The sequence below is a fragment of the Lycorma delicatula genome, chromosome 3 (assembly GCF_047948215.1).
Source record: "Lycorma delicatula isolate Av1 chromosome 3, ASM4794821v1, whole genome shotgun sequence".
Lineage (NCBI taxonomy): Eukaryota > Metazoa > Arthropoda > Insecta > Hemiptera > Fulgoridae > Lycorma > Lycorma delicatula.
The window spans coordinates 48,461,067-48,485,407 of NC_134457.1; the positions used below are offsets into that span (position 1 = coordinate 48,461,067).

General features: G+C 31.0%; 1 protein-coding gene across 5 annotated transcripts in view; it reads left to right on the top strand.

The window, feature by feature from the left end:
* LOC142321567 (ras-GEF domain-containing family member 1B-like) overlaps positions 1–24,341 on the top strand; it is a 651,166-nt gene that overhangs the window by 580,668 nt on the left and 46,157 nt on the right. For all 5 annotated transcript variants that reach the window (XM_075359758.1, XM_075359760.1, XM_075359757.1 and 2 more), the window contains 5 exons: positions 6,245–6,337; positions 10,892–11,107; positions 13,292–13,561; positions 16,290–16,520; positions 17,274–17,417. In XM_075359758.1, the coding sequence (XP_075215873.1) occupies positions 6,245–6,337; positions 10,892–11,107; positions 13,292–13,561; positions 16,290–16,520; positions 17,274–17,417 (954 nt within the window). The remainder of the gene's footprint in view (positions 1–6,244; positions 6,338–10,891; positions 11,108–13,291; positions 13,562–16,289; positions 16,521–17,273; positions 17,418–24,341) is intronic.

Below are 24,341 nucleotides of genomic sequence, written 5' to 3' on the forward strand. Positions count from 1 at the left end.
CTCTTAAAATTGCAATCTATGCAAAAAAAAAATTAAATAAACCAGAGTATCTCTAAAATTCATGTACACTGTATTTGAATATGAAGATATTTTATTCTACATTTTTCATCCATTACAGCCTGTAATCCATCAATAATAAACGTAAGCAAATTCATTCCATCACAATTAAAAGTTTAGGGGACAACTCTAGCACACCAACAAATAAATTCACATTTCATCACATTTATGATATGGAATTTGCAGAAAGATCAGGACTTTTTGTGACTTTCTAAGACAACAGTGTTGCTAACTACTGATGTACATTAGTTACATATTACACTATGAAAATATAAGATGGTATAACATAGATTTGATTAGTACCAATTTTTATTTTATTACTAAAACTCGACAATATTTTACTATTTTCTGGGGTTGCCACTTGCTCTCATATCTTCTTTGTATTACCCTCTATGTTCACAAGACTGTAATCAGTAATTTCATTTTATAGTAAAAAATTTAATGCTGTTAAACTAGCCATAACATTATCCTTTGCCATAACACATGACAGAATATCTATCCACTATTTTTTTTTTTTTTTGAAGTTCCATTTATTTGGTAAGCATTGAGCATCAGGTGTATACAAAACTGGAATAATTTATCTTATCCTAAAATATATTTACCTTACTTCTCATATAAATTTTTGTACTACACAAGTGCCAATTCCATACAGTAATATTTCTCAGTTTACTCATACTTTAACTGTAGATGGCTTTCAGATAAATTTTTACCATATAGATTTTTTTACCATAAAAAGTGCCAGTGCCATATAATAATATTTCTCCATCTATTTTGACCCTATGTGGCTTACATTCAGATAATATTGTTCTGTGGACTTCCTCTGACGTACTTGTCTCTTTTCTTTTATTGTAATTGTGTCAAAATTTTTTTTTTAAATCTATGTGTCTGCAGTTGAGTATTATTTAATAAACAGATAAATAAGTAATAGTCATAATCTTAGACCTTTTAGAATCAAAATAGCATACCTATTCTGATTGATACATAATAAAAAATTATGTAGATCATATCAGAATAGGTATGCTACCCTTAGGGTAAAAAAAGGAATATTTGCCTGGATGGATCAGGAGAAACCACAATAAAACATTAACCAGAGCACCATCGTAGAATACAAAATAAAATTAATTAAAAAAACTTCTGCACAGTTCTCAACAAGAAAACTGACTTTTTGTTTCCGATGTCCAATATCTTGTACTGATACCAGTTTATCATTACACTGAATCCAACAATCCAGTACTAAGCAATTGATAACAATAAAGAGAAATATCTGAAAAACTTACTGTTAAACAACTAATACATATTTTGGTTTAAGACTGACCTATAACTTTAATAGGTAAGTGCCTCTTTTATGTCATCTTTCTGACTTATTTTTCTTCTTTTTTCCAAGCATAAATTTCTCCCCATTATATTTCTTGCAAATGATTTAACCATTCTTTTCCTGGACGTTTACTTGTATTATAAAAAATATATATATGTTTAAACCTTGCTATAAAAAAGAAATAATACTTACTTAAATAAACCACTTCAAAAAAAAAAAAAAGATTATATATATTTATTTATTTATCATTTTTTCTTTAAATTCTACTTTTTGAAGTCCTCACAAAATTATGTGTAAAAAATTATTTGTAGTTTTTTTAAATTTTTTGCCAGATTCACACAAAAATTTAATATATGTTTTGTGGCTAACCAAAGGACTAGCATAAGCAAAATCAATATGTTTATGAGAAATGGAATATTTAAACTCTAACATTAATTGGTTTTCTAAGTAAAACGGTAGAAAACTGCTTATGGGTAAAACTATAATAAAATTAAAGGAAATATCAGTTATATTAAAACTTTTCTAATAAGTACATATAACATTGCACATGTATACATAAACAATTATTATTCTGTGATTCCTGTTCCTGTTTAATAACTTAGAACACTGTGAGTAAATGTAAAAATTTTGAACAAAGTGATATTATTTTGTAAAGAATTAATTATTTGTTTGTAGTTATTAGAGTTCTGAAACTAATTTCAACTATGATTGTTTGTGTTAATTTAATTCAAATAATGGTCATCTTTATTGTATCCCTTACTTATTTATAGATAAACCAAAATGAATATTGAAACTTAATTATTATTTGTATTCTAGTAATAATGTTGTATCACGATTGATAATATTTATATGAGTTTATTTATATGAGTAATTAAGTTTATTTATATGCTTAATTGTGTAATTATTTTTAACTTTTTTAAGTACATTAGATATGTATATATGCCGCCTCAAAGTCGCCCTGTATTCCTCAACGTGATGAGGGGGTAAACAGTGGATGTCAGCCCACAGGCCAGTTACAGGGACATGGGGTAGGACCTGGCAACCCACTCTGTTATTCTTGCCAAGAAATCCTATGGAAGGTACTTCAACTATTTCAAATATGGAGTAGAGTGGTGGACCCCCAGGCCACTAAGTACTGAACAGGCAACTGGGGAAGGGCATCAGTTTTCCACTAGTACCCATTTGGACATTTATGACGTGGGTGGGAGAAACTCTCCAAGGCACCCAGTGGCTGATGTAGCCCGTGAAGAATGTGGAGGCCAGAGCCAAAAGGATAGCAAAGTGGAATGTACGCAGAATGTCACAAGGAAAATTAGACATTGTGAAATCAGAAATGATCTGACTTAGTGTCAATCTACTTGGTGTGAGTGAACTACGCTGGACAGACAATTGCCATTTTACCTCTGATGACTTCACTGTCTACTATTCTGGTCATGACAGCATCAAAAGAAGTGGTATGGCCTTCATCATGGATAAGCTTACAACTTGTGCTGTGGAAAGTTATACAATAGTTAACAACAGGATTATGACCATTCGAATCCGGGGGAAGCCGATGAACACAAGTATTGTACAAGTGTATTCTCCATCCACAGCTGCCGACAAGGATGAAGTTGAAGATGTTTATGTGAAAGTATATGAAGCACTGGAAAAGTTTCCTAAAAAGGACATGATTTACATTATTGGGGATATTAATGCCAAAGTTGGAGCCCAACAAGAACAGGGCATCTGCAGATTTGGATAAGGTGAGCCAAATGAAGCTACCGACAGATTGGTCCAATTCTGCCAAGAACACAAATTCACCATCGCTAACACTCTCTATGAGTAATCGAAACAGCATTTGTACACCTGGGCATTCCCAGATGGCATATATCATAATCAGATCTATTTCATCTTATGCTGTCAGTGATGGCGGAGCTCCATTCTAGCAGTAAAAACATTCCCTGGAGCAGATTACAACTCTGATCACGAGCTATTGGTGGCCAAGTTGAAAGTCAGGGTATGTAATAGTAAGAAAGATGCTTCTCCAAAGAGGTTTGTTGTCACTAAAATTCTACCAACATATGCCATAGTAGTAAAGACCAAGTTCGATCTGCTTAATACTGATGAGAAGCTACCTGAGGAGTTATGGCAAGAATTCCAATCTAATGTCAGAGAAACTGTTCTAGAACATATACCATACAAAAAGTGGGAAAAAAGATTCAAATGGTTGACATCCAACTCCATTAAAACTGCTGAAAAATGAAGAGCAGCAAAAGCTGTTGGCAATAGAAATGAATTCAGGAGACTAAATGCTGATTTTCAATGTACCACTAGAGAAGACAAGTAAGCGTATTGGGAGCAATGATGCAAGCAGCTGAAAGAGGAGTTTATTAGAGGCCACACCACAGGTCTCTTTGGTTAAGTAAGACAAGTCAAAACTATCACTGCTCGCAAAGAGACCATAAAAAATAAGAATGGGAAAGCCTTGACTGAGCAAGCCAATAACAAGACCAGTGGGACAGCAGTATTTAGAATAATTATATGTAAGCACTAATATAACTCAGTCACCTGCTAAAAATCCCCATTATGAATTGGAACTATCAGTATTAGAAGAAGTGATTTGGGCTCTGAAATAGCTCCCAAATAACAAGGCTCCTGGCATTGACATTTTTCTGGTAGAACTGCTCAGACCTATTCCACCAGCAGTAATCACAGCATTATGTAAAAAAATCTGGGAAACTGGCACACGGCCAACCGATTGGAAAAGGGCTGTTTTTCAACCCTTCACTAAAGAAAGGTAACACTTATAACTGCTCAAACTACTGGACTGTAGCCTTGATCTCCCAATCAAGTAAGGTCTTATTGAACGTCATCCAGAACCGTCTCAAATCAACAATTGATGCTCAGCTACAGGATGTTGAAGCTTGTTTTCAATGTGGTTGCAGCATCCATGATAACAGTGTGAATTTGCGTTTAATTTTGGAGAAGATCCACAAATATCAAAAGGCCATCTATCTATGCTTTGTTGACTATTCCAAAGCATTTAATTGTGTTGATCACAGGAAGCTGCGGGATTCCTTACATGAACTGGGAACACTTAATTCACCTCATCCTCATCACATCATTATATACCAACCAGGAGGCTGCAGTTCGAACAGTATATGGAGACATTGATTGGTTCAGAGTTGGCCATGGTGTTAGACAGTGTTGCATCTTATCGCCCTTTCTCTTCAGCATTTCTGCAGAGATAATTATGCACACGTTAAACTTGGAAGAATCTAAGATCTGAGTCAAAATTGGAGGTTGCAACATCAATAATTTCCATTACACAGATGACACAATGCTTCTAGCTGAATCAAAGCATGATGTGAAGACATTGATAAAAAGATTGAAGGAAGAAACTGAAAAAATGGGCCTACACCTCAATTTCAAAAAGACCAAAATCATGACAACTACTGGCAAAAACATCAAAATCACAATTAATAATAAAAACATTGAGTATATTAATGGTTCCATTTTTCTTGGATCCATGATCACTCGAAATGGTGGGTGCAGCCTAGAAATCAGACGGAAAATAACATTTGATCGGAAGGCAATGTTAACCATGAACCAAATCTGGAAAATAAAGATACTAGCCTTGGCACTAAGTGTTGACTAGTCCATGCCATCATCTTCTTCATAGCAATCTATGGATATGAAAATTAGGAAGAGGAAAGATAGAAGAAGAATTGATGCTTTCAAACTGTGGTGCTGGAGAAGAATGCTTGAATACCATGAACAGCATTACCAACAAAGCAGTTTTAGAATGGGTCAAACCAGTCATGTCCCTTCAAGGCAAAATACTTCGGCTCAAGCTCTCGTACTTCGGGCATGTCATGAGGTCAAATTTATTAGAAAAATCAGTGATGCTTGGTATGGTCAGTGACAAATGGAGACCTAACCGCCAAAGGACCCGTTGGCTTGATGCAGGAATTAAATTTAACAACTTTTTTCCATAGTTGTCATAAAGTAATTTGGTTACTGACTTTTTTTGCTCATTCTCATTTTCCAGGCTTTCACAAGTTCACTTACTGACCTTATATTCATGCTTATCCTTTTTCTCTTTATTTTATCTCTTTTTTCCCCCATCAAAGTTTCACACCTCCTTTTCCAGGATTCTATGTCAAAAATTCAGTTAAAATAACTACTCGCATCTCATCTTATATTGTTTTTGAACTTCAATTTCTTTTTTTAAGTCTGTCAGGAATTCTACTATCTACTCTCTTATTTTTCACTCAAAATTTCATTACTTTCATTTGCATTTTGATACTTTTTGTCCTTTAAGAATGTTGCTGCATATTTAACCATCCTTAAATAATAAGCTTTAAATGTACTCCTTGCATGTTGATAGAATATCCTTATCCCATTTTTTTCTTGCCATCATCTACAAATATTATCCCCTAACTTGTTAAATCCCTCACCTATTTTAGTTAAAAATCTTTAATTTTACATGCAATTCATCTTTTATCATCACATAATATTTCACTTTTTCACTATTAATTTACATCCCTGTCTTCTTAATCTGTACATTCCTTCTTCTAATTCATTTTGATCCTGTTTTTTTTTCTCCCCTAATTAGAGTTATTTCCAAAAAAAACATATCTATTGCCTTATTCTGAATCATTTTCTTTGATTTTTATTTTGAATGCAATCTTTTATTAAAAACAGAAAACATTATAGATATCACATTTCCTTGATTCAATCTCGATAATGGTTTTCTTTTATTAAACTAGTACAGAAATTTGTGAAGTAAAAAGGTATCTTGATGTACATTATAAAAATATTATTAAATATATAATATTATATAAAAGTGAGATATTGTCTTTAATGATTTTTTTCTTGTTATTGTTTCAGAGCTTACCTCAGACACAACTGACAGCAGGAGGTGGTTCAAATACAGATGGATTAGGACCAGACGTACCTGAACCTTCCCCTGATCAAGATAATGTAAGTTTAATCTTAAATTGTTTCATTTTAATCCAAACAATTTCGCCTAAAAAAAGTGATAATAAAAGTGACCCTATAAAAGTGATAATAAAGCCGAATAAACATGTTTTCATTATAAACTTTTGATCTGATCATTTTTCATCTTTTGAAATGCAATTTGTAAACTGTATATTTTATCAAAAAGATTACTTTTAAATAAATAATAAATTTATTTACCCTCTTTTTTCTTATAAATATAATTTTATTTGAAACTGGAATGGAGGTGTTTGCTGGAAGTGAATAGCCATTTCCACCAATACTTAAAAAATCTACATTACTCTTTTAATTAAAATTTATATGATTTTAGTAATTATCTTCAGGGATACAGGGTAAAACATTATTTGATATTATGTGAAAAAACTGAATGGTGGTAAGTAAGATTTGTACATTAACAGTACAAGACAAGAAAAGAGTCAGTAAATACTTCAATTGTGTGTATTGAGGGATGGAACTAAGCAGTTATTAAAATTTAAGCAGTTGTAATGTTTTGTTATAATTTACATTTAAGAAATTGGAAGAAAGTTTTTCTTGCCTTTATATTTTGCAAAGGTTAACAATTTAATATGGTGCACACACAAGTTCTGTTTTTCATGTTTATTTTAAATAAGTTGACCTGATTTCAAAACATTCAAGTATCGCATCAAAAATGTTTAATATACATTTAAATATTTTAATTTCTATTGAATTATTATTTTGATACCTACAACATACTGTTTTTTTCAACATTGTGCTATTTTTTTGAAACAAACACAGTAGCAAGTTAAAATTACAACATTTAAGTTCATATTATCATTATGTTTTTGAAATTACACATACACGCACACAATTAAATCTTTTTATAGTATTTGTAAAATCTAAAGGCAGGTCCTCTCTCCAAGCTGCCTCTGCTTGCCTCCACTACCCCACTCCTATAATCTGGCATGTGTAACACATGCTACTGGTTGCAACAAAAGAAATGCGTATGTGCTATTCAAAAATAATTTTCTTAAATAACTACGCCAAGTCAAAGAAATTCATAACATTACAGCCTATAAATTTCATTTCCTTAATAATATAAAATATTGGAATAAAAAATTACTGAAATTAAAGTGAAAAAACTAATGTTAGTAAAATAAATAGAGTTGATAATATTAACAGAATAATAAAAAAGATGCATATTAGTTACTCAAGTTAGTGTCATTGATGAACTTTGTTTGATATATAATTCTAAGAATTACAAAAAAATATACTTTCAAGAAATAAATAAATAAATTGCTTCACATATATCTTGAATAAAATATTAGACATAAATAATTTTATTTGTAATAAATTACCAGAACATATTTCGTTACTATATTAGTGATGTCACAATTATATACTTTGCAAGTCATTGCAAATTAATTGATGTGACTTTTGGAATACACTTACTGCTATGACTACTGGTGTGAGGATAAGTCACTGAGTGATATAAAGAGCATAGGAAAGGATGCCATAGCTTACTACTGACCTGCCTTCAGATATTATATAGACTATAGTTTGTATGATCATTTATTTTTAATTTTATATATGGGTGTATAAAAAATATTGGGGATTTAAAGCTATTTAATATCTCTTAAACACTTACAGTAATGAATCTTAAATAAATGAAAGAATAACTCTTACAATTTTGCATACAAGTGTTCAGTGGGAGCTTATTTTGTCATGTGGCATGCATGTATAGAGTAAAGTATGGGACTTCAATGGAAGTGACAGCTACATCAATCCTGTGCCTAAAATTTGGTGTATCAGTAATTAACAGAGGCTCATACACAACCTTTATTAAATCAAAGGAAAACGTTACTTAGGGTTAGAACAAGTGAACTTGTAGACTTCCACAAACAAGCTCTGTTCTCCAATCCATGTCAACTGATGCAGCAGTTAGGAAAAATATCATTCAACCCATCCTGTATAGAGTTATTCCAGTGAGGAGGTGCACTATCTTGTTGCTAAATATAATTCTCTTGGTGGTCCATCTTGAGGAAGGAGTCATGTATGAGTATATTCAAATAAGCAACTCCTGCGCTTGCTTAGTTTAAAAAAAAAAAAAATCTGTAATCTTGCCGTCAGAATATCGCACAGAAAACATTTAATAGTGGGGAGTCCATTTGCATTGTAAGAGTTCATTGGAGTTTTCTGACCCAGATTGCATGCGTTACGCACGCAATGACATTGTGTGCGTTAATTTTTTCATTAAGATGAAGTGTTGACTCTTCATTAAACACAAAAGATCAGGAAATTCATCATCTTTATGCTGGAACACAGTCAAAATGTGGAAGTCAGCATGTACAGTGTACTCTGTACACTTCAAAGCCTGAAACAGCTGCAAACCCATATGCAAGCATTTCCTTAAAACAATTGCCACAATGCCAAGGTGACAATTGCCTTAATGCAACTGCCACCTTTCACATCACTAGTTCGTGGTCGGCCTTCCTAACAGATAATTTAGGACTATGCCAGAAAGATCCCCTGACACATTCAACATTTTTTCAGACACCCTCGGGATCATCCTGTACTCTTCTCTTTACACAGACAATCAGTCATTCAAACTCATTATGCCATCAATTGTTGTTACACCCTGAAAATCATAATTAAATTTTCTACTTTGAATGTACGTTGAACTGTAACTACAGATTCACATTAGCAAACTGCAAAACTCAGAAAGAAAGGTATCTGTTCAGGAATCACCATCTTTGCTAGTGTTGCTGTCAAGCAGAAAAGTAGGGAAAACATACAGCCAATCATGCAATTAAAATGATCCTTTTTGCTTTTTGATTTTAGACTTAAATCAGCAATGTAACCCCATCCAAAAGATTTTATTAACAGATTAAAAACCCAGATATTATTTTTTTTTACACCTGATATATAATGCTTTTATAATCAATCAATTTTTCTGTTGTTCTTAACAGGTTTATTTCTATTAATTTCATGTTATTTTCTACAGGTTTTAAAGATCTGTAATTTTCTGATTTTTATAAGTCTTATTACAGCAGTATCATTTTATTTCATTTACACCATGTAAATCATGTCTTTTCTTTTCCTTCTAATATTTTAAACGTTTTGAAGTATATTTTTCAGTTTAATAGTAATTTTGTATTTATCTTGGTTATATAATCGTTTACTTTTTTAATTTATTTTTTAACCTGCTTATTTTAAAACACTTGATGCCTTGTCAGTCTGTTTATATGTTCCTTGTAGTTAATTTTTTTAATTTATTGTTTATTTTATTTACATGGCCATATCCATTTTCTTATTATTTTATTTTTATTAATTTCTTTTTATTTACGTAATATTATTTTACTGAATAAGATTAATTACTGTAAATGTAAGTGTACCTTTTGTAATTCTTAGAATTATACATCAAACAAAGTTCATCAGTAACCACCAACTTGAGTTACTAGTATGCATTTTTTTTATTATTCTGTTAATATTATCAACTATTTTACTAACATTAGTTTTTTCATTTTAATTTCAGTAATTTTTTATTCCAATATTTTATATTATTAAGGAAATGAAATTTACAACAGAGTACAACTCAGAGTACAGAGTATTCTAAGGATATATTATACATAGGTAGTTTATGTTAACTGGTTCACCATAGCTCTAACTGCTAACAGAGTTAGTTACTTCACACAAGCTTTTATTTTCATGTTGTTGATTTTTGAATACATATTAGATGTTGTAGTAGCATCAAGTAGTAGGGAATGCACTTAACTACTTTACCACGACTTCCTCCAGGTAAAATGTTTTTAAACAAAAATTTCAGCTTTAATAAGCTAGTATTTTTGACAGAATTATCTGACTGAATCAAAGAAACAGGCACCGATCCTTTTTGTAATGTTTTCTATTAATAAGATTTATTGTTGTAAATGTAAGTGTACCTTTTGGAATTTTTAGAATTATGCATCAAACAAAGTTCATCAGTGATCACCAGCTTGAGTTACTAATATGCTTCTTTTTTATTATTCTGTTAATATTACTAACCCTTTTTATTTTATTAACACTTATTTCACATCAGTTTCATTTTAATTTCAGTAATTTTTTATTTCAACATTTTATTATTCATATTATTAAGGATATGAAATTTACAACAGATTAACTAAGGACATATTCTGATATGTGTAAATGTTTATAAGAGGTAGGAGTTGTGTAATACTTGTATTATTTTATCAAAAAACTCATTGTTGTTGTTGTTACCTCATAAATTCAGACAAATAGAAACCACTTTTTTGACATGTTTTCATTGCTTTGCATTTCATATTTATTATTAAAAATGTTTGACTGAATAGTATATGTAAAAATAAATTTACACCATATCAAGAATAAAAGTACGGATGGCACTTTCCATTGATGATTGTGTGATTGAAGAAGTGTATTTGCATTTTTATATGGTTTTTAGAAATGCTACCTATTAATGGAAAATCTTTTATTATATGTTTTTATTATATATCAATAAATAGTTATTTTCAGTTAAAACTATATTTGGTGTTTTTCTTTCAGGCACTGGTTTACAGAGATGGGAATCTTGTTTCTGGCTGTCTAGATGCATTGGTGCAACATATGGTACCAACTGTTGATTACTATCCTGATAGAGCTTACCTATTTGCATTCCTACTTAGTTCACGATTATTTATAAAACCTCATGAGTTACTAGGTCAAGTTACGACACTATGTGATTCTCAACAAAGGTTCAATGACAAACATGCATCGGCAAAGGTAAGTAACATGTTTGTTTCTCCGTATCCTGAAATTATTAACAGTGATTTCATATTTAAGAATAATATTTTAATTATCAGTTTTTTTTATTAGTTTGGTAACATCTTCCACTTCCCCTAGCAGTGTATCTTAATCTAGCAGTGTAGATCCAAAGTTTCTTATATTTGTTTATTATACAGACCAATTAAATACTTATACAGAGGCTGTTCAAAAAGTAATGATAAAAATACTTTACAGAAAAAAATATTTATTCAGTCTTCCAAATCTACATGCTCTTTTTCAAAGTAACCCCTCTTGGTTCTAATACAATTTTCCTGCCGTTCCTGCCACTTTTTAAACACAAATGCCAGACCATCTTTCTCGAGCTCCTTGCAACGTGCCTCCACAGCTTTCATAACCTCGTGATTGGTCTTGAATTTCCATCCCCTGAGCGGAAACTTGACTTCGGGGAACAGCCAGAAGTCGCAAGGGGCCAAATCTGGACTGTATGGTGGCTAGGGTACAGTTGCGATGCTGCGATCATTCAAGAAATCAACTATGGTGTGAGCGACGTGGGGCTACGCATTGTTATGATGCAGTAAAATTTTGTTAATGTTGTTGTGTGGCCGTTTTTTGTTAAAATGACGCAACATCATGATCAAAACTGATTTGTAATAATCTACTGGGACCGTCTGGCCTTGAGGAACAGCATGTTAGTATAAAAAACCCTTGGAATTGAAGAAGCTTATCATCATAACCATACTGCCGCTGCGACTCATCTTTGCATTTTTTCAGAGTTGGCGACTGCGCCCTTTTCCATTGAGTACTTTGTTGTTTCAGTTCCAGATCGTAGTGATACATGCAAGATTCATCTACAGTTATGTTTTGATTCATTTTTTCTTTTGCTTCCCCACCAAACCACGATAATAGGTCTTGACACACAGAGACACAATGATGTTGCATTTGCTCCAGTGTGAGCAGGTGCGGCACCCATCTGCAAGACACACGTCGCATGGCCAAATTATCGTGCAAAATCAGAAATGCGCTGCCAACTGAAATACCTAGACATGTGGTGAGCTCCCTAATGGTAATACATCGTCTTCACGGTCGATAGCAGCAGCTGTATTCTTTACAACCTTGGTGTGAGAATGTTGAAGGGTGCCCCTCGTGCGGCTCATCAGCAATACTTTCTCTACCATCCTTGAATGCTTTACACCACTTATAGAGGTCACCTGGTTCATAACATCTTCACCATACACCGTAGTTAATAAATTCATACGCATCTTTTCAGTTCTTCCCGAGTTACCCTAAAAATTTCACATTACAACGTTGCTCTAACTTATTCATGCTGGACATGGTAGGCGAATATCTAACACGTTACGCGAATTGTCACATATGCCCACTCACCACAAATCATCACATACGCCCACTCACTGCACCATCTTATAACTGATTGTTAGATGGCTAAAAGAATGGGCTACACGGTGGTATGCAGTATTACCACTCTTCACAACAAATTTTCCCTCAGGGTCACTATTATCATTACCTTTTGAACAGCCTTATATATTAGAATATGAAATTGCAATGCATCATTTTGTTATTTTAATTGCTTAATATCTTAAAATCAGTCTGCTTATTAGTAATGAAGGATCAGAAGGGATAATGTTATTTATTAAGTGGCTTATTTAGATTGAAATTAAAATCTATAATTGCTTTACTTAGTCGATCGATATGTTAGTAAGTTTCTCTGCACCAACAGTATTGTTTGTCAAAATGTAAATGTAAATATAAATGTAAAACTATTGTCAATCAATATAAATTTGGATTTTAATCAGATCTGCTTTTTAATAAGGTGAGACAAGTTATTAATGAGATTGAACAAACAAAACTGGTAAAGAACTACCATGTAGTCTGGCTCATCCCATAGTGCCTAGCTATTAATTACAGTTCTTCTTGTGACCTTGCAGATCCAGGATGGTATGGTGCACTCTGTAATTTACTAAGCTTGGTTCTCTTGTTGTATTCAAGATTTGCAGGGATTAACATAATTTAATTTTTGTACAATATTTAGTATATTTTTAACAAAATTTTTTATTAGTTGTAAATTAATCAAGTGAAAACAGTATAGTGTTTAAAAAATATTTTGTTGTCTAAAATATTCTTCTTCACTGAGAATTCCAGTAATTATATTTTTTGTATTGTTAGGAGCGTCTGGGGAGGTTTATTCCTAGACTGGTTCAACTTCTAGCAGAATGGAGTGAAACATTCCCATATGATTTTAGAGACGAGCGTGTTATGGCACATGTTCGGAACATTACGCATCGTTGTGTTATTGTGGAAGCTGGTGTCAGACAAGAAGTTTCTGCTCTTCTTCAAAATCTACTCCATCGCTTAACCGCACTGGAGAAATATGAACAGTTTCTCCAGAGGGTTAACGCTGAATCAACTACTAACAATATTGAATCTCTTAGCTCGGTAAATATGCATATTTTATTTTATTGTAGTAAATAAAAATTATTAATTCTAGTATAAAAATGTATTTTTATTTTTACTGATAAGGTTTACTAATAATTAATTACAAAATCATTCTCATATCTCTTGAGTACCACTTTTGTTCTTTGGGGCTATATTTTGTTTTTGAGGCTTAAAAAATATAGTATACTTACCTATGATTAAGGTTGCATAATCAACCATTTTAAAATAATTATCTCACTTCTAAATTAGGTGCTCTGGGTTGAAAATTTGTCAAAAAAAATTGTATCTGTTTTCTAGATGTGAAGAAAAAAATATATTTTCTATTTTGATATTAGCAAACAAAAATATTATTGAAAAAAGTAATATTAATAAATATTTTTTTCCTGAATTGTCAATAAAATCAATAATTTCAAGATCATTTAAAATTAACAAATTTATCATTAATATATTTGGGTGCATTGTTTGAAAAAAAAAGTATTTTGTTTAAATGAATTATTTTAAGTTTATATTAGTTTCATTTCATTGACATCTTATTATAGAGTTACTAAATAAGTTATTTAAGTATTTAAATGTTCTCATTATTGTATTTGTTATTTATTAATGGTTTTTAAAAGTGATGTTTATTCTTAGAAGCAACATTTGTAAAATGTGATTTTTTTTTTAATGGTTATTTTTAACATGTGTAGACGTTATTCTAATCCATCAGCTACAGTATAAAACTTAGATTGCATTACTACTTTAGGATTGTTACAACGTTTTTGTAAAGTATATCTAACAATTTCCCTCGCTCCAGCTTTTTGCTACTGTTTTGAAAATGGCACAGTATTCAGTTCTTCAGAAATCAATTTTTTACCAAAGTTGGTATCTCTACTCTCAAGGTCATGTAGGATACTCATTTGTTTTCATGTTTCAGTTGCAAAGCTGTGGCTGAAGTTAGCAGATACATTTCCAATGTTTAGGAGTGGATGAATGACAACGCATGGAATTAAACTCAAAATAATGAATTATTATTCATTATTCTCAAATAATGAATCATTTTGTAAATGGTTTTACACAAACTTTCTTTATAAAGCAATAAAGCTTGTTTGGGAGAAATGTGCATTAATAAATGTAGGCCATAAAGTGGATGAAAAAGCTCGCAAGTGCCAATTTGATTGTAATTCTAATTTGATTGAGCCTCCAACTAAATCTACTAATAAACAATCAGCCAAACATAATATACTGTGGTGAACACTTTATTAACATATTAAAAAAAAATATAAATATAAAACTATTTCAATCAATTTTTGGGAATGAATTATCACAAAACTCTCTTTGAGAGAGATAATTTGATGAATTATCATGGAAACATGGAGTAGCTTGTCGCAGCCTGCTATGCTTTATTAGTACAATCTCCAAATCTGGTACACTGCATAGGAGTATTTTTTTTCTTTCTAAATGTGCAGTTTATCACAGTTCACAAGCCAAGAATGTAGTTATCTGAGCAAAGGAAAATTTTTGTGCATGAGTAAGAAAGGAATCCACTATATCATGATATGGGCCAGGATAATATCGCTATTTTTGTAGTATATGGTGGTAATGTTGATTCCCATTCGCAAATGTTGGGAAGATAATACCTCAACTTTTAGAGAAAGTATCATGGAATGTGCCTGGATACAGACAGAGGAGTTTCCATCCTGACCCTTCGTAGGGGAAAACACCCTTTGACTCCTTCTTCATTCCTAGCCCTTGTAGGCTTTACCAGAGGTCATTTTTGAAACCTTGGCTTTGATATATTTCAGTCAACCTTGGCCAGGATGCCACCGATGTGAATGCCATGCGTGACATTCCCATCAGTGTACTACTATTTAATGAACTCAAACAAAACACATCATACCGAGTCTTAAGTAAGACTGAAAGGACTTAACTAAACAAAGGAACTGAACTGCGTACCTGTAGAAGGTAAAAGTGAGTTCAGCGTATAATACGAAACATAAAAATATTACATGGAACAATAGCAACACAGTTACATTGAAACAAAACAAAGGTCAAAAATGTAATTTATAAAACAAAAACATAATACAAGAGAAATTCAAGCAGGGCTCTAGATCCCCTCAGTGATCCTTTCTTTTGCTAAGTACACTACAGAACTCTCCACTATCGCCCATTCGGCCTGGCTCCTCCAGTTTACATGGAGATCCAATGCCGACCTGATAAGATCAAGCAGACGGATGGTCTCCGTGCCTATAAACAACTCGTAGTTAAAGCATTCATAAAGAATGTGGTAGGTGTCATCCAGTTGTCCACACTGAGAACACATTCCAGAATCTATCAGGTCGAATTTCTGCAGTCTGTCCCTAAAAGCACCATGGAAAGAAATTGCAACATTTATTAAGATGTACCCAATGTGTATGCTCATGCTTAACAGAGGTTCTTGTTAAACTGGGTAGTTCTTGCTTGAACCAAACCAAGCACATCTTATTATAATTTGAAGTAAGTAGAGATTTATTCTATTATTTTTATAAAAAAATGATTTTACTCTGTGTATCAGATAAATTTGAATTTTCTTTGTCATTGAAAATATGTTAATTTTCATTTTTTATTTTCTTAAACATATCTTACCTGCACTCTTTTCAAAATTAATTTACAATTAATTAATTGCAAATAAAATTAAAATAATTTTTAATTAAGTTAAATACAAAATTAATTTTGTAATTAATTTTTATTTGTTTATATTTCTTAATTTCAGACTGATGTAACAGAGTTATGCGGTAATGCCAGTGGACTTGCTCAGCAACTAACTCATGTAGAACTAGAACGGTTATCATACATCGGTCCTGAGGAATTTGTTCAAGCATTTGCAAAAGAAAATCCACATCTTGAAACATCATTTAAAGATATGAAGAAAACCAGAAATCTAGAATCATATGTTTCATGGTTCAATAGACTGAGCTATTTTGTAGCAACAGAAGTTGTAAAGGTTAGTCTACTGTTAATTACATGTTTTGCTAAGTAAAATGTTTAAAAGTTTTAATTTTTTGTAATTCTTTATTTATTTTGTGTATAACGTAGTAGATACACCTTGATTGATACAAAATCAAGGCGGTATGAAGTGTTAATGTTAAAATTAAAAATTTTGTTAACCATATTTGTTTTTGTTATCACCTTATTGTAAAAGTTCATCCTGTAAAATGAAGTTAGAAAATGTATTGAAATAATTATAAAAAAATAGGTGTAGTCTAATGCAGGCTTTGAAGTAAATTGTAATCGTTTCTGATTTTTCTTATATTCTTCGAGATTGTGGAGCAAAGCATCATCATTGATTATTAATACCTTACTTATGAGTTTTATACAATTAATAAAATAACAATTTCATTTATTTAATTATTCAATATGTAGTTATAACACGTTCATAATTGAGTTACTATATATACTGTAATTGTGAAATTAAGATTTATTTATAGTAACAGGTAAACACTTGAAGTTATGAATAAAGAAAGGCATTATCTTTAAAAAGCATTGTTTTCATATATTACTTTCTTACTGTTTATTATTTATTACTAGGACCAATTCATTATAAAAAACAAATTTAATGTATTATCTTCATCTTGAATATTTTGTGAGGCAAGCAAGTACTGAGAATCACTTTACTTATAACTAAATAATTACGTAGATTGAAAAATCATTAATATTATTTAGTATTTAAACTAATTTTTTTTAAATCATTTTACAGCATGTTAAGAAGAAACAGAGAGTAAAGGTGACTGAGTTTTGGATTGAAGCAGCACGAGAATGCTTTAATATTGGAAACTTTAATTCACTTATGGCTATTATAGCTGGCCTAAATATGTCGCCCATATCTCGATTAAAGAAAACTGTAAGTCTTTTGTTGGCTCTATTTTTATTACTTATTGTTATTATTACTGTATTATTCTATCATTAATTTTCCTTTTTTTATTAATTTATTGGTTATTTGTTTCTTATTTTTTACTAACCTACAGTTAATGAATGTATTTCCTTATATTAGTACACCTTTATAAATTAGAACGTCCTTGTGTTTGTAACGTTGGTAGCTTAAAGCTCAGGTTATTGAACCAGTCTGAATGATTCTATCAATGTTTTTATTGAACTTTGAGGAAAGTTCTAGGCATAAATTTAGCCATATAACTTTATATTGGGTGAACTGTGAAGTCTAAATTGGACAGAAGATTTAAATAGAGAGCACTTCATATTTTATGTAGTCATTTTGAATCACCTGGTAAATCATGTTTTGTTAGAGGCTGCTCATGGTTCTTGGAATTAAAATTTAGAAAATAGGCTGATTTTATTCTGATATTTCACTTATCAAAGTCAGGTGAACTATTCATTAGATATCAATAATTTAATAGAAAATTTTATTATATTACAATTTTATAGATAAGTGAGTGATGTCATTTTTTGTGATAAGTACTTTAAGTATAATTAATCTTACATCTGTAAGTTGCTCAAATATATTTATTTTCATAGTGTTTTAATCAAAACTGAGCAAAAGCCATTATTTCAATATGTTTCCAGTATCTCATTTATGTATTACCACAAGTATGCCAAAACCTTAAAGAACTTGCTGAATGAACTTATTTACATGATGAAATCCTAAACTGTCATACTATATAGCCTTTCATAATACAGTTGATAATATTTACTGGTGGGCTGCCACCTTTCTTGATAATAGAGGTATTTAACAAAATAAAGTAATGTGACAAAATATTACCCTGTTTCCTCTTTTTCTTGCACTTTTTTTAATCTTACATTCTCAGGATACACTTAACAAAAAATTTCATTTAACAAAAATAATAATTTAAAAAAACTTTTCTGGACTTTATCATTTCAATCTTGAGTCTTAGTTCTTCTGTAAACCATTAGGTAATCTGTTTTTTTTTTATGATTTACTAGCTAAAGTTACATTTTACTGATAGATTTCCAGCAGTGAAATGTAATGCAAATAACATTTTTAACAACATTCATAGAATTTAAAAAAAATTTCAAATGGCAGGTTTCCATTACCTTTCAGGAATGATTTTGTTATTTATTCACTGAGAATATGTATCCTACCATAAAGATTTCAAGGGCAAGAATTAAAGAAAAGAAAATTTGAAACTTTTTTAATAAAACTGAGTTTTAACCAAGGATTCCCTTCTAGTTAAATAAGATCTGGTATCCAAGAAACACCAGGTAATTCAGTTTGTATTATGTTAATAACTAGCTTTAACATTTTAATAACCATTTTACTAGATTGAAAATGATTTTCTTCATTATTTCTATCAAAAAGACAGAAAACATTTGATTGTTCTTAGAATTAAATTTGAATTTCCTTTGAGGGTTTTCCTGTTATTTGTGTAGGTAAATTGTTCTTTATATTATTGGTTTGGTTTGTACATGATGAAGCATAGTAACTAAATTTATATGTCTATATTTTGATTTTATAGATATGTTTATATATATTTGTTGTGCCCAAGATTTGTAATTAAAGGTTAAATATCAATTAATTAGTATCAAATTATTAACCCTCTTTTTAATTTAGTTTTAGTTTAAAAATGTTAAGTTCCAGGAAAAATTTATCATGTTGCAAAAATTTAATGATATTTATACAGTGTAAGATGAAGCACAAGATATTCAACAGATGATTTCAAAAATTAAAAGACAGTGTAACGGAATATAGATTTGGAGTATATTTCTGTATGGATGTGAAACATGGACATTAAGAAAAAGGGAAAAGAAAGGTATGGTTATAGGTTTCTGAAATCTGGACATGAAGGAGACTGGAGAGAATTAAGTGGATAAAAGAGAAAAACGAAAATGAATTAGAAGATTGAACATGTGTTGAAGCTTAATCAGAACAATTCAGAATAGAAAAGCTTGGGACCTATAGGAGGAGAAAAAAAAGATTAAAACACTCCTAGAAGAATCAGTAGAAGATACAAAAAAGGAAGCTTGGAAAAAGTATAAATTATAGACTATCTAAAAGGGATGGGAATTGTCAAGATCTTAGAAGTTTGGCTTGGAATATAGAAGAATGGAGAAATGCAAGAGACCTACCTTCCTCAGAGTAGACAGAGTGAAGATGTTGCAGTGTAATCATTTGATATTGGAATAAAGATCTACTTATTTACCTATTTTTATACTTGTGTGCATTTTGGATTTAGTCTGTGGCAGGCTGATGTAAGTGCACTATTTGTTTAAAATAAAACATTTTATTTAAAGTGAAAATTAAATAAAGATTACTTCTCTTTAGAGCCTGAAACAACTACAAAAATCTTTCTTCATGGGTAGCAATGAGACATAAAAAATGTTTGAAAAATCTATTTAATGAAATCCAATTAATTATACAAGAAGACATACTAATGCTATACAAAAACGCTAAGAATTGAATCATAGCTTAAATTGGTGTAAGGGAAACCACAAGGTGAGTTTCTTTTATATTAAAACGTCTCAAGAATTGATCAGGTAAATCTGTTGTATAAATCAATGTCTAGGGAAAAGTTTCAGAATTGTAACTAAATTAACAGTTAAAATTTTTTTTTGTAATCTTAAAACTATTTTCCTCAGTTTATAGTGTTACATTTTAATTATTAACCATAATGACATTCATTTTGAACATGAACATTTTATTTGGTTCATTCATTTTATAATAATTTATTTGGTTTGTATAGAGTAGTGTTAACTTAGTGTATTAGAATATAAATTTATATAGTGCATTCCCGTTAAAAATAATAATTTCTTCTAATGTAACATTGGCACTAGACAGTTACAAAACTGACAGTTCAGTTTAAGAGGGAGAGTAGTAAAAAAAAAAACAATTTAGCAGAAAGTGTTTTAATAAGATATTCACAATTTCAAGTTTAAAATTGGCGATTTAAAAATCATCTTTTGCTGAGAATCTCTCGTTTGAGCTGTCAATAAGCTGGCAATTTAACAACCCAATATTGTAAATTTTTAATAGAAAATCTCTGATCCCAACTCTGTTTTTAGTTTCTATTAATCATTCTCACGTACTACAATTTGTTGTTGATAGAAAAAACAAGTTGATATTTTTTGCAGTGTCATGTTTTTAAAGCTTCCTTTACTGTCAAAAAGATTTAATAAACTAAATAAATTTATAAGGTTTCCTTCATTATTTTATGAATATCATCATTTACATATGATAAAATATAATTTAAATTGAATCGTTTTATAATTTATTGAATAGTGACTCCTGCTAATACGGCATTGAAGGTTAATAACTAGGCTTATCATACATCCGAAATTAGCCCGTACAGGCCTGTTTTTTTAGTGCTGTCTGAAGTTGCAAAAATGTACAGGGTTTGAGAATTTTATGACTGATGATTATTTTTTTTTAACTTTAGATTATATGTTTGATATCGTATTTTTAAACATTTTCTTATGACCATGCATCTGACAGCTAACCTTGGAACAAGCGCTGATGTTGATTTTGACAGAGGTGTGGTTACAGTCTTGCCACAACTTTTTACGTAGTCATTTGGCAACACAACAGGGGCAATGTGTTTTATGTTGTTTTCATGTATGAAGTAACTCATCTACATGTTTTTGATCATTTTATCTCTATTCATTTTTTTGTCTCATTGTTTAGCAATGAGCAAAAGAAAATGTGTGTTTAATGTTAACCTGCAACAGGAATACAAAGTTTTGAAATTGTGTAATGACAGTAACAATGAACATTATGTACTGGAGAATTTTCTATTGCACATAAAGGAAAGGGTAATATTGAAGACCATGTGAAAACAGCTAAACATAGGAGTACTATTAATGCTACTGCTTCAGCAAACGTAAGAGATTTTTTTAAAGCCAAAGATGAGAATAACAATAACAGTGATCTGGAGTGTACTGCTAAAGAAGCTACATTTTCATACCACACTGCTAGACACGAACTCGGTTTCAAAATATCAGACTGTACAACTAAACATTTTAAAAAGTTATATGACCCAAAATTTTCATCTACAAGAACCAAAACCGAGGCAGTTATTGTTAACGTTATTTCACCATTTATATTTGATAATGTGTTGTGTTCTTTGGAAAACATAAATGACAGATTGATCATTCAAGTGAAGTAAAACTTGTTCCGATTGTTGTAAGATATTTCTGTCTGGAGGAGGGAATTCAAGTTAAACTTTTAAATTTTGATGAATGTTAGGTGAAACTGCTCAAATTTTGACTCAATATCTTTTGCAGAGTGTGAAAAAATACAAACTTGAAGAAAAGTTGCTTTGTTATACTGTTGATTACACTAACAGTAATTTTGGTGGTGTGAAGAGAAAGGGGAATGAAAATGTGTTCAGAAAAGTTTAAAGTTTTTTAGATAGACCATTTTTAGAAATTGGTTGTTCAGCGCACGTTGTACACAATTCAGTACAAATATCATGTGATTCTCTACCTCTAGACATAGAAGTTATTGATAAAAATTTATAAATATTTTGACATATATACATATATATGTAAGAGTGTTCAGAAGTGGAAAAAGTGGAAAGAGAAATGAACATTAGTAAAATAGACGGGGCATATACGGGGCATATAATATACAGGAAAGTTAAGGAAAATTTTGGGGTACATAAATTATAATCTTAAAATGTGTTAAACAAAGATGGTACACCAATATATAATACAAAAGGTAACGTCGATAGATGGGTGGAATATATTGAAGAATTATACGGAGGAAATGAATTAGAAAATGGTGTTATAGAGGAAGAAGAGGAAGTTGAGGAGGATGAAATGGGAGAAACAATACTGAGATCTGAATTTAAGAGAGCATTAAAAGATTTAAATGACAAAAGGCTCCTGGAATAGACAGAATACCTGTAGAATTACTGCGCAGTGCAGGTGAGGAAGCGATTGATAGATTATACAAACTGGTGTGTAATATTTATGAAAAAGGGGAATTTCCATCAGACTTCAAAAAAAGTGTTATAGTCATGATACCAAAGAAAGCAGGGGCAGATAAATGTGAAGAATACAGAACAATTAGTTTTACTAGTCATGCATCAAAAATCTTAACTAGAATTCTATACAGAAGAATTAAGAGGAGAGTGGAAGAAGTGTTAGAAGAAGACCAATTTGGTTTCAGGAAAAGTATAGGGACAAGGGAAGCAATTTTAGGCCTCAGATTAATAGTAGAAGGAAGACTAAAGAAAAACAAACCAACATACTTGGCGTTCATAGACCTAGAAAAGGCATTCGATAACGTAGACTGGAATAAAATGTTCAGCATTTAAAAAAAATTAGGGTTCAAATACAGAGATAGAAGAACAATTGCTAACATGTACAGGAACCAAACAGCAACAGTAACAATTGAAGAACATAAGAAAGAAGCCGTAATAAGAAAGGGAGTCCGACAAGAATGTTCCCTATCTCCGTTACTTTTTAATCTTTACATGGAACTAGCAGTTAATGATGTTAAAGAACAATTTAGATTCAGAGTACAAGGTGAAAAGATAAAGATGCTACGATTTGCTGATGATATAGTAATTCTAGCCGAGAGTAAAAAGGATTTAGAAGAAACAATAAACGGCATAGATGAAGTCCTACGCAAGAACTATCGCATGAAAATAAACAAGAACAAAACAAAAGTAATGAAATGCAGTAGAAATAACAAAGATGGACCACTGAATGTGAAAATAGGAGGAGAAAAGATTATGGAGGTAGAAGAATTTTGTTATTTGGTAAGTAGAATTACTAAAGATGGACGAAGCAGGAGCGATATAAAATGCCGAATAGCACAAGCTAAACGAGCCTTCAGTAAGAAATATAATTTGTTTACATCAAAAATTAATTTAAATGTCAGGAAAAGATTTTTGAAAGTGTATGTTTGGAGTGTCGCTTTATATGGAAGTGAAACTTGGACGATCGGAGTATCTGAGAAGAAAAGATTAGAAGCTTTTGAAATGTGGTGCTATAGGAGAATGTTAAAAATCAGATGGGTGGATAAAGTGACAAATGAAAAGGTATTGCGGCAAATAGATGAAGAAAGAAGCATTTGGAAAAATATAGTTAAAAGAAGAGACAGACTTATAGGCTACATACTAAGGCATCCTGGAATAGTCGCTTTAATATTGGAAGGACAGGTAGAAGGGAAAAATAGTGTAGGCAGGCCACGTTTGGAATATGTAAAACAAATTGTTGGGGATGTAGGATGTAGAGGGTATACTGAAATGAAACGACTAGCACTAGATAGGGAATCTTGGAGAGCTGCATCAAACCAGTCAAATAACTGAAGACAAAAAAAAAACAGTAAAAGTAACAAAACTTAAAAAGAGTTCTGTGAATTTGTGGTAAAAGCTACAAAAAAAGATCTCATAGCAGCATAAGGTTCCTTAGTTTGTAATAGAAAGAATTCTTTCCATTTTTGATGGCCTAAAATCATACTTCTTATCTTGTGACAAATGTCCAAAATTATTTCATTTTTTGAAAATCTAGAAAGTGAACCGTTTTTGAGATTTTTATAGGTACTTTACTGTATATACTACTCTCTGTAGTTCTGAAATTGGAAACTAATTCTATCACAGCAGCAGAAGCATTTCAGACATATTTTGAATTAATTTGTCAATTTCAGGAAAGAAAAACCCACAAATTTATTTCATCTTCTGCCAAAGAATTGCCATGCACTCTAAAAGAAAATAATGATGTACAGGAACAAAAATTCTTCTCAAGTGTATACAATTTTTATAATTCTAGTATCCGATACTTAGTTGTGGAGAACCAGTTTTGATAAAGTTAGTAAGTTTCAGTGGATAAATTTACAAACTGAAATTGC